At 35.7% G+C, this 12,675-nt stretch overlaps 1 protein-coding gene across 1 annotated transcript in view; it reads right to left on the bottom strand.

The window, feature by feature from the left end:
- Window positions 1-8,878: 8,878 nt before the first annotated feature.
- The window catches only part of LOC136036827 (neuroligin-4, Y-linked-like), a 277,273-nt gene continuing 273,476 nt past the window's right edge, over window positions 8,879-12,675 (bottom strand). Inside the window, exon 11 of the mRNA XM_065719159.1 lies at window positions 8,879-9,569. Within this exon, the coding sequence (XP_065575231.1) occupies window positions 8,986-9,569 (584 nt within the window). The 3' untranslated portion in view covers window positions 8,879-8,985. The remainder of the gene's footprint in view (window positions 9,570-12,675) is intronic.

The following is a 12,675-nucleotide window of genomic DNA, read 5'->3' as shown; positions in this document are numbered from 1 at the left end:
TTGTTTCATAATAATGCAGAAACCTATATCCAGTAAAAAAAATCTTTATAGTCTGATTACTGGCTTCAAAGGTTTTATTTTTTATATTCTTGATCATCTCTTTTTCATGGACAGAACAAGCCTAAATTAGACTTGCAATTACTTTATTATTTGAATCAGTCATCTTAGTCTTATTAGGTTCATAAATGCCAAAACATAATGAACATTAGAATAGTAAAATGGCAATATTAGTATTTCCATTTTTCCTTTTTAGAGGAATGGCTGAATCCTGAGTCTCTATGGCTCAGTCTCAAATCTAAGCTAAAAAGTAATTAAAAAAAATTTGCATTTTTCGGCACGGATGAATATCCCTGCTTAAAACTTATTCAAGGGCACTATTGATGTTTAGTATCGCTCAAATCCATCATCCCATAAAAATTCATTTATATTTAATGTGTTCTAATTTTGCTGCGTCTAATAGCATCATCTCAAAAAATAGACCTTGGTTTCCAAGTCGTAAATATATATTTAAAGAAAAAAAACATATCTAACTCCTCATTTCTTCATGAGAAGAGGAAATGAAGCAAAGAGGGAGTATCAAGTTTGGGCTATTATAGAGTACGAAAAGGAAAAGTAAGTCCGTAAAAAAAGAATTCCTCATCTATCCTCATTATATTCATTATCTTGCTTTTCAGCGTTTGGTATAGGAATGAACATGAAACAACTATGGATAAAAATTGAATTCTTTTTCCATTAATAACATAATAAAATTCCTTTAAGAATGTTTTTGATGCCGTTTACAACAATTTGAAAGGGATTGGAGAGAAAGCCTTGGAAAATGATAGTTGTGTCAACGTAAACAAGACCTTTATTGTAAAAAAAATTCCTACTCGTTATCTATAAAAACTCGTTAATATAAAATTATAAGAAGAACAATGGTAACTATGGAATATGTTTTAAAAGTTGGAAATTTTGAGAAGAGGAGGAAGTGCTAAAGTTTCAATATTATTGAGGGTTTTAGACCTGCTTCACCACCAATTTTTGACACAGTGAAGTTTTCCATCCACATTGGTTCTGCACTTCAAACACAATTAATCCAGCCCTCACCTTAATCAATAGAAACATCAAATAAGGTCCAAAATCACTCCGAAAGATGATGCCCAAGTTTGAGAGAAAGAGAGAGACTTTTACTTTAAAAACGACTTTCACAACGCGTGGCGTCGAATTACTACTTTACATGAGGTATTGTAGTCAGATAAAAGTTGTCAAATAAAAATAAGGGAAAAACACAGACACATAAACACAGTGTCAGACAGACACTCGTCAGATTAAAAATCATCAACTAGAAAACTGAGACAATACATCAAATTTACTGATTTAAAACTTTTACCAATGCAGGAATGAAACTCTTCCTGTATTTCTCGTGGATTGGTGGGAGAGGTTGAAGGGTGGGCCACTTTCTGGGAGTTGGTTCTTTGAGGTCGGGATCTTGAAGGTTGAAAGGGTGGGGGAATAAATCTTGGGGGCTCGTCATGGCTTTATTGCCAAACCGGCTACACAGGAGGGTTCTTCTCACTGATAGGATAGTAAGCTGGGAATGCTTAAGAAGAAATTGATATGAGAGTTTACCTTGACCATAGATTATTCTTAATCCTCGCTTCTGGATTGACTCTATTGGATAAGATTGAGAAGTAGTTAAGCCAAAATGCCAAACCGGACAAGAATATTCAAGAACAAGGCGAATAAAACTTGTATAAATTCTTAAAAGGTGGAATGCAGGGCAAGAAAGCTTGAAGAAAAATCTAAGCGTAGAAAGTGTCAAATTAGCTTGCTTTGTGATGTTAGTAACGTGGACTTCCCACTTCAGATCACTCGAAACATCGAAACATCGATTCAGATCGCTCGCTCGATACCGAGGAGTTTTGCACTGCTGGATGGACATCTCTGGAGGGATTGGTTGCTTGAACTAAGGTGTACTCTTCAAGAAACTGATAGTCATGATATTAGACTTTTTGGCATTCATAGTCATGTTGGCCTATTCAGCATCACTGGAAATATCTCCCATGATTTCCATGGCTGAGTTCGTCAAATTTTTTCGGCATTTTTCCAGTAAGGACATGTCAGTGAAAAATTTCCAGTGGTCAGGGTGTTCAGTAGCAAGTCCATTTATCATAATCAGGAACTGTAGCGGGTCAAAGAGGGTACCCTGGGGTTCACCACAGTAAACTGGAAGGAGATTTGAATAGACATTTTTATACTTTACATATTTAATTCCACTGGAAAGGAAAGACGCTATTATTCTAACAATATTTGGGTTAACATGAATTTTTTTAGGAGTTTTTCTACTAAAACATTGTGGTTAAGTAGACCAAAGCTTTTTGGAGGTCTATTAGAAGTAGATTTAGCCAAACATCAGGGTTTTCCAAATTTTAATCTATTGTATCCAGTAAGTTTCAAGATAATGAGTGGTAGAAAGGCCACGTTGATTACCCAATTGCTTTGGGTCAGTAAGTTCATCAATTTTTGATTTGAGCCAATCAGTCAGAAGGCTTTCATATAATTTCGAAAGAACTGAGGTGAGCGTAATTGGTCGAACCCCATTGAAACCCTCCTCAGCGCCCTTCTTCTGAATCGGCGTGACGAATCCCTGCTTCCAGGTATCAATGGTTAGGACAGCTTGTCAGCGAGGCTTTGACAAGTACGGTCAGAATATCTGATGGACATGTCCTTGTCCTTTTTAGTATTTATCTTCTTCTCGATATCCTTTGGTAATATATGGGGAAGGTTTTCATCCTGACTATGGATAATAGACTTAAAAGTCTCTGCGGAAAGTGGAGGTAATGCCTGGGCAATCTTGGCGACGTGTTTGTTGAAATCATTATCAGTTTTAATACTAGGCTCATCAAGCTGGAAATCATTATTACTAGTTTGATTGCTGGAAAGTTTTTTAACTAGATCATACCACTTCTTGGGGTTATAATTAAAATTATCCTTTATAGTATTTTTATAGTACGTGACAGATGCTTTTCGAATTCACTTTTCATCATTTTACACATATGGTTGGCTTCATCTTTTTTAACATTACGAAGTAAACGAATTTTTTCTTTGATCTTGGCTTTTAGAGTTCCATTAACGTAGGGTATATCATTTGAACACTTTTTAGGTTTCTTTTCAAGAAAAGATTTTCCATAATTATCAGATAGCTTCCTTTGAAAGATTTGAACTTTCGAATTGACATCGGGAGTATCTAGGGCCCCAGACCAGCGCTCTTCAGAAATCCAGGAACCGGAACTGAGAATACCTTTGTCGGTTAGTGGGCGATGCAGAGTTTCAGTGACCTTGTATTCAACCTTGATTTGATCCAGTGGTTGCATTCTGAGAAGATAAGGGTAGCTGCCTCCTAACAGTGGTAAGGCTCCTGGTTGACTGTAGAACTTATTCACATTAGTACAGATGACATCTAAAGAGTAGCCTCCTTTGGTTGCGGGTAAATTTACCACTTGCTTTAGGTGTAGAGCCCTGCATAGGTATTCAAATTTCAGTTTGTTGGCACCATCAAGGAGTAAAATCCCAGTGTTTGGGAATTTCGAGAGAGCAAAATCAGCACTGGATTGAAATTTTTCAACGAACTTTCGTTGAATCCCCGCATGCTGACCTGGAGAGTAATAAAAATTACATACTAGGATATTAGACAGTGGACGAGGGAATACTTTCAGTTTAATACTTATCAGCTTCATTCCTTCATAATCATCAATAATTATGTGGTCAGTTTTGGACTAAGTTCCTAACAGTACAGCAGGAGAAGTCCTCCACCATGCTTACCAGTCAGGTGATCGGTTGGCCTCAGTTTCCAAAAATTTTTGTAGCCCGAAGCTTTCAGGAAGTCAGGGTGTTGCGCCTGGACTTCAGTTATGGCAACAAGGTGGGAATTTGTGAGCTTCACCATAATAGCCAGTTCTGTCATTTTCTCGAAGTTGAGATTCTCGGCATTACATAGCAAGAAATTTGGAAAATAGTATCTTGAGCCAAACGAAGAAGAAACTATTTTGTTTTTTACTTTCGGGGCTCTCGGGGAATAATTGGGGGGATGTCTGAACATTAAACGGGGGAGGCTGTGGTGTCATGAATGAGAGTAATACTGGAGGAAGTTTTAGGTTGGGGCCGGGGGAGGGGTCCAAAGGGCTGTTTGGATCATTATTCGGGGAACTAGACAGGAGAAGGTCCCTGCCAAAATCAGATGACCTATCCTAAGCATTCGAGGGGAAAGTCAGTGAGAATTGCGAAAGAGGCCGGTTCTTTGGTAGGGGGGCTGTGCTGTTTGGAAGGAGGAATGGGTCCTTTGCGGTTGGAGAAAACCAATTAGGGGACCACTCATTACATACCACCTTGCGAAGTTTTTTGGATGAGAATAAGGCAAAGGTTCGATCAGGCAAGGACTCGTAGGCTCATCGTGGACTAGCCTAGTGCGGGGGAGAACTCTTGTCTGGGTATGGAAACGTGGACGAAACTACAAGTTCTGTCAACACAAATTAAAATATTCCATAAATCTACATGATCAAAAGAGCAGTTCTATTTCTACAACTTTCCGGCCTAAAATCACGACATGCATGTAAAAATTTGCACTTCTTTTCATTTAGAAAAAAAACACTCTCAAAAATTCTACATAGTGTATTGAATATCAAGGTCGCTGTGTAACCTGACCTGCATTCACAGCATTCAAATTTTGGGTCCCTTCATTAAATGTCGGCTGCTGGCTATAATGCGTAGAACTTGGCACTAAAAAAAGGTTATTTTCTAGTGATGAGGCATTGCAGGTACCAAGACTGCTATTATGCGGTAAACTTGGCACTAAAGCAAGGTCACTTGCATGCGATCAGTCGCTGCTTGAATTTTGGTTAGGATAATGACAGTAGCTAGGTGGTGGACTTTTTTTTAACAGGGGAAGAAGGTTGTGTTATTTCGTGACCATGTAGTTGGTCATTTAGTGGGTTTATTCTTGCAGCACTTATGAGCGAGCTTTCAATCATCTTTTTTATTTGACTACTGAGGGAGCACTGGTTATCACTAAAAGAAGTCAACTTTGCTCCATTTTAGCTATGCGAGCCTGTCGAGGGTCAATTTCTGACTGAAGTCTAGAAATTTCATGATTTTGCTTGATCACTTCCTGATAGGAAGTTTTAGACTCAGCCACGATTTTGTTGAGTTCATGTTGAATGTTTGAAGCTTTTGAATCTTTTCCAGCAATCACTTCGTTGTTCTTAAGAACGGTCTCACGAAGAAAGGCTACTTCCTGATTGAGCTTGACACAGTTAGTACATGAAGGGGTACTCAAAACCTTAGAACTTGACCCGAGTGTACTGTTTCTGGTGCCTCGAACACAGGTTAGATTAGCTTTGGTTGCTTTCGCTTTACTGAAATGTTGGGTCACAGTAACGTCAGGGTTTGACTTAAAACTGTTTGTGGGCACGGGAGTAAGCGGGACACCTGCTGCTTGACAGGAGAGGCAAAGCCAGTCAGGTTGGGCTTCACCCTGCCCAATTGTTATATTTGCACATTTGACGCGTAGCCACTGAGAGTATTTACTGCACTGAACTGTTCCTGTTGTTGCTCTTATTCTAAATCCAGGACAAATAAATACAACTTTTACAGGCGTTCCCATTCTTCGGTAAATCAATAAGAAAAATAGCGGAGATCAAGTGAAAGGGGAGGGGGGACTGTAATATGCGAGAAAAAACATTTTGACGACAGTACAGTGATAGGAGCGGATCTTGAACAAGTAATGACTAGCAAGGCCAGGACAGGCACTGGTTTATCATTTAGAAAAGTCTTTACTACACTCCCACGTTATCAATGAAATCTTATCATAAGTTTCAAAAATATTTACCACGGCACTTTCTCCCCGGTATCACAAGTCCATAAGTACTGCTTATTACGTCACGGCACAGTGAAATGAATATACATCTTTCCGCGTCGAATTTGAAAATAATCCAAATTGTGAATGAATATCCTGAATCCAGGTCACTTTAGCCCATAGCAAAATATTTTGAAATAAAAGTCACTGAATCAGTTACGGTAACTGGATTCATTCAGGTTGAAAACACTGGATTAATGGAAGTTGAAAGCAAGCTTTAAAGTTCAATAGATCCGGAAAGGTGTTCTCATTCGGAGACTAAATGAAATATCTAGGTCAAATAATATAATCCAAGTTCAATGTGAACTATTTTCAAGTTCAAGTCTGATTATGAAATTATTTCAATAAAGGTTCATAGGGAATCACAGTTGTCTTACAGTATTCACAGTGTTACTTTGTGAACGAGATTATATCCAAAAAGAGGTGTTTGCAGTACGAAATATGACACATTTTTGTGAGAGTTGGATGAATTCCGAATATCAGAGTAAATCGTTTTTATTTTTTATTTTTTTGTTATTTTTTATTGTTTTTAATTGAAAAAATAATTATATTGGAGGGAGCAGTGCACCTTCCTCTCATTATAGCCCCAAAAAGCAAGGTTGAACCACACTTTTCGTATAGCCTACTGTTTTAAATACAGTCAGTCTAATATTTTCGAAAAATACCTGCTGGAGTTAAAATTATCGAATTTACTCGTCACAATCCAACTCGCTGTTATTTCTTTCATCAGGAGACTTATAAGCACAAATAGTTAATTCACTGTCTGGGATTATCATCCATCCGAACAACAATGGGTGAATTTACCATTATGATAAATTGTGTAATATAGATTATTCAAATAGGCTTCTGGGAAATCAGGATTATTTACTTATTGTTTTAGCACAATTGACCAATAAAAATGGATGAAATAAAACTTCAAATATTTAGACTGAATCAATTAGTCTGGTTCATTTGCCTATTTTCATTCAATTTTATACATTCAAAAGAAATATTGCTATTATCCCAAAATATTTCTAAGATCTCTTACGTTTTTATTCCGTCCCCTCATTTAACCTAGGTCTGCATGACCTCTTTTTACATTGTTACATGTTTGGATATATGTAGTTAAGAAAAGAAACAAGAAAAAATATTGCTACTATCCCACAATATTTCTAAGATCTCTTTCGTTTTTATTCCGTCGGCTCATTTAACCCATGTCTGCATTAACTCTTTTTACATTGCTACGTGTTTGGAGATATATAGTTAAAAAAAGAAACAAGAAAAAATATTGATATTATCCAACAAAATTTCTAAAATCTCTTTCATTTTATTCCGTCAGCTCATTTAATTTAGGTCTGCATGACCTCTTTTTACATTGTTACATGGTTGGAGATACATAGTTAAAAAAAAAAAAAAACAAGAAAAAACATTTAAGGTGTACAGTCTGAACAGGTTGGTGTAGTCTCTTCATCTTTTCTACTTCAATTAGCTACGCTTGAAAGAATAGAAGCAGAGTATTGTTGTACCCAAAGGTTTTCCCAAAATACTAAGAGCATCAAAAATTAAATCTGATTGTTTGAATTTGTGGCAAATCTAACAGCCATATATATTTTTAAAAATTGAGAATTAAATTTCTAATTAAAACTACTTCTATGTGCAGCTATGAAGTTTTTGGGTAGTTTTGCGTTGAAAAAGGTTTTGATTTTACTTTACTTGAATTAGGACGTGAATTTGACTAATTTTTTTTTTTTTTGCTTCTTATATTCGTTTATCAAAAAAGAATGATCTTATCTCATCTCTAGTAATGGGTGCCAAAGAAAAACAAATGTGGGCGAAGAATCAGTAAAAAAGCTAAAATCATTTGGCACTAGAAAGGTGACCAAATATATCATTTGAAGGTTTACATGTGAATTTGAAGGTTCAAATGAGAGGAATATTATAGACACTGGATCCATAAATTTTCTCTACAGTGTGTAGTGCTTGCAATATAAAACTCTTAAAACTGTTTTTAAATCGAGTTAAGCAGGACCTCTACATTTCCAGCACAAAATGCACTGTAAATAGACTTTATGGACACCTTTTAGCGTAAATTTCTAATATCTCTTAACTTATTTACTCATTTTAACTTATTACTCATTAGTTTACGCATTTTTTTCTCTTTTTTAGTTCAACAAACCTTAGCTCTTATAACCTCAGTAAACAAAACATCGAACTTTTTTGTATGTCTTCACATGGTCTATCATAATTTAAGAAGAAGAGTGTGAAATTCCTCTAAAATTAATTTTTGCCCTGCTGCCCTGCTCCATGGTGGAGCAGTTTACAAATTAACAAATTTAACAAATTAATTGTTGCCCTGCTGCATGGATGGGGTAATATAGCCAAATTCTTTTTCCAGTAGCAGCTAATGTGCCGAACGACCTCTCAGCCAATAAAATTTACATTAAGCTCAAACCTAGAATGGTGATTCTAGTATTTTTTTTTTCTCCCTCCTTTTTTCATTGATAAAGGTTTGGGAATATTAAACCGATATAGTCGAGTTTTTTTCTCCATTCTCTATCATAATTAAAAGGTGCACCCCTTATTATAATTGCGTTGCACCTATATTTACGACTAAAAAAAATATATATAATTACGACTACGTAAAATTACGTAGGTTATATTACCTATAATTACGACTAGTAAAAAATTAGCTTTACCTCTGAAGGCTGTATGAAAAAATAATTGGAAGAATGGAATTAAAATAATACCACTGGGAACCCATCTTTAAAGAAACTTCTTGATTTTTTTTTCTATTATTCTTAATTGTTTCTAATATTCGATTTCATTAAACTGTACCGGTTATCCAACGCCTTTTTTCAATTAATTGTTAATTGCATATTTTGCCTAAATAGCTTCCAAATTAGGATAGGTTATCCTTTTCAAAATTGGTATGAAGGATGTCTCATAAAAAGCTGGAAACTAAAAATACACTTTTTGAGCTTACAAAATGGGAAGTCAGCTACCAACAGCTTGTGAATAAGAAATGAAATTTATTAAATAAAAACTTACTCTTTACAATCGTAATTTACTAAATAAGCACTAGTAGAAAAATATTGAAATCACGGAGCTTATTAACCTCATAAAACACTTTTTTCACTTGCATTATTCTCCCCTGATCCATATTGAGCAGCGCGTCCAGGACCTAAGTATTCTATAGGGCAATCTATACATGATACATCTTGAGGGTAACGCACCTGTCCTGGATGCATCAGAGGTATGTAGCTACTATCGAGTGTCATTGATGAGCTCATTTGTAAGTTTGACTGCGTGCTCACGCTACATCTGCGCTCAGACAGTCTCTTCTCGTCACGCTTGTAATATAAAGCAGCAAATATTAAAATATTCAGCACTAATAATGAACAACCAATTGCAATTGTTAAACTTAGTGCAGTTGAGTATATATTTGTCTCTCCTGGCATTGTTGTATTTTTTATTTCAGTTGCCGAATGATTGACACTTAGCTTTGAAGTTGACGATGAGCATGTGGTGATGGTTGAGTTACTCTCTTCTGTTTCGTTGCGAGAAGTTGCAGGCAGCGGGTAGTCAGAACCAGGGTCTGAAATGGGATCGTCTTTTCCTGCTCTGTGTAATTCCGGCACTAGACGCTGCCAAAAAGCTACTCGTCTTGCACGAAGATGACTCCTCATTAGTGTCTTTGAGCCTGACAAAAGGAAAGTATCAATTAGATAATTAATTATTATTTGGATTACGGAAATCATATCATGGTTCAATTAAGCTATAATATAATTACTGATTTTAAAAGAAATTAACTTGTTCAATTATTCAACTTAATTAACTGAAATATTTAATATTAATGTTATTTCATAGGGTAACACCTATGATGATTCTATACCATAGCACTGGATAGTACTGGGCCACTTCAATAGTTAATATTATTCTATAAATTATCAGTTGGGTTTTAAATTTTATTAAATTATTCTTTACCAAGTCAACATTACTGCGTTGATTATGACAATGCATAAATGGTACAAAATGTGAATCTGATACTCTTAAAGCAAATTTGCACTTTTTGAAAATGTCACTGCTACTCAAGTATGTACAGGGCGATGGATTTTGATGAACATTTAGGGCTCTGGAGGGCATAACGAGAAGCAAGAATGTACCAATATTTCTTATACTATTTGGGTGATACTGGGGCTCTTTCTAAATTAATTGACGATTGAAAAAGATTTTCTAATGAAAGTAATGAGCAAAACATTTCTTTGATCACCATACTAAATTCTAATGGACAAAATATACAAAACATACTAAATTCTAATGAAGCATTTACAGGGTTGTGGATTTTGAGGAGCATTTATGGCTCTGGAGACTTAAAAAAAACTTAAAAATGCAGCTACTACTACTACTAATACTACTAAAAACTCACTGCAGCACCAAGCCGCCTGAGGCCAACAAAGCTACGCACGCTCCTCCTCCAGCCTAATCTGTTCAAGGCTTCCCTCTTTACACACTCCCAGGAAGTTCCCATTTCCTTTAAATATTTATTTATGACATCCTCCCAACCCAGACAACGACGACCTGCTTTCCGTGTAGCCCCAAACGGTTGGCCAAAAAGGACAATCTTTGGCAATCTGTCATCCTTCATCCGCAGAACGTCTGCTTTTTGGAGCACCCACCGAAAAACGCAGTAGTTGCATATTTTTTATACTATTTAGGTGGTGATGGGGCATTTTTCTAAATGAAGTAACAATTGACAAAGATTTTCTAATGAAAATAAAGAGCAAAACAAATGCAACATTTTAGAAACAACCAAACTTAATTTGAAGTATCTAAATTCTAATGAATAGGAGAGCAAATACATATATTCTTTTTAATAAATTTGGACGAGACATGCATATCAAAGTTTTATTATTTAAAAAAAAACTTAGGATTACTTTTTTGCTACTGCAAATCATGGTGCTTTATGTTGCACGACTTGGATTTTAGAAGAGACTGAAAAAAGTAAAAAAAAAGGCTTTTTCTGTTGCTTCTCATGACTAGCTGCTTCCGCAAAGGAGGATCATTTGGCCATTTAAGGTAAGTCAGAAATATTTCTTATAGCAGAACGGTAAGCCTGTTGCACTAAACTGTTGTACTCCAATATGAACACTGAAATGACTTTTAATCTGTTTTATTAGGTGGCGAAAAGTGGCCTGAGAAAATTTGGTGGTAAAATGAGCTCTGACTTAGCGCCCTATCAAATTATGTCAAATCTGTCGAATGACACCAAGTAACAATGGTTTAAGACCAAAATAGAATTTCAAATAGTTGCTGTACATTGGATAAGTAAGAAAACAAAAGTGTGATAAATGGCACCAACCACGTACGCAGGGTGGCAGGACCTTCTTACCAGTATACTACCATCTAAAAGCTAAGAATTCTGCAAATTTTACAATAATGTCTTATATTTTCAATATTATTTGGTTTTCTTTGTCTTCTTTTCTACCTTGTACCATCCCCTTTGGAAATTTGGGACTCCAAAACAAAATACCCAGGTGTGACAGATTATTAGCATAAATATCTATTTAATGGAGGAGATCAGATAGAAATAATGAGAAAGAGAGCAATTGTTAAGTAAAAGTAGGGGGAACATGTTAAATTAACAGTCTACAATACATACAATTTTATAAGGAAAATGGAATACAGAAAAAAATTCCTTAAATTATCGGGGAGGGGGTTTCATTCCTACTCTGCTGTGTATCTTTCCACCCAAAGCAATAAACAAATAGTCTCTCCAGGCCAATCTCAAATCGTGTTATCACTAGAATTTCTTGAAGAGAAAGTCCAATAACTGCTTAAGCTAAAGAAAGTTAGGTAAGATATAACCAGTGTCAAATAAGAAAAATTTACTAACAGCACGATATTTTGAAGATCTGTCAACAACCCTGACCCTGAAGATCTGTCAACAACCATAGAACCCTGGGTTATAATTGATGGTCATTTTCATCCTCAAAATCTACTATTTATTCAGAAATTAACTTGTAAACAAAACATCAAAATGATTATTTTCTTTCCAGAAGGTAACGATTCAACAGACACTTAACTGGTTAACATTTTTTGGCCAGCCATGAATCCCCTGGTAAAGAATTCTACAACTTTCTTCTAGCAAAACGCAGAAACATAAGTTGATCGCTGAGTACCCCGTTGAGTTTTCCAAAGTACCATTACATAGGATATCCTAAGTTATCTCAAGAGTTTTAAAAGCCAGAGGATTTGCTTAGCTATTAGTTTCTCCGAAAAACAAGTTTTTCTTTCTAAAAGACTTAATTACTTTTCATCTCACCATTATCAGCCGAAGAATAAAGTAGGAAACGGTAGCATTTTTATAAAAATATCATTAAATTGAACTATAGAACTTTGGAGTTTTCTTTAAAAAAACACGTATCCGTGATTTGTCTTCTGGCAAAAAATACAAAATTTCACACTTTTGTAGAAAGGTGCTTGAAACTTCTGCAATAGGGTTCTCTGATGCGCTGAATCTGATGGTGCGATTTTCGTTAAGATTTCATGACTCTCAGGGTTGTTTCACCCTATTTAAGGCAAATTTTCCCAGGCTCGTCACTTTTGATGGGTAAGACTAAACGTGATGAAACTTATATATATAAAATCAGTATGAAAATTCATTCTTCAAATGTAACTATTGGTATCGAAATTTAGTTTTTTAGAGTTTCGGTTACTATTGAGCCGGGTCGCTCCTTGCTACAGTTCGTTACCACGAACCCTTTGATTTAGCAATTGAAGTACTTGGAATTCACGTTTAAGAATTC

The sequence above is a fragment of the Artemia franciscana genome, chromosome 16 (assembly GCF_032884065.1).
Source record: "Artemia franciscana chromosome 16, ASM3288406v1, whole genome shotgun sequence".
NCBI classification, from domain to species: domain Eukaryota; kingdom Metazoa; phylum Arthropoda; class Branchiopoda; order Anostraca; family Artemiidae; genus Artemia; species Artemia franciscana.
Note: the sequence above shows the minus strand (reverse complement) of the source record. Positions and strands in the feature narration are given on the sequence as shown.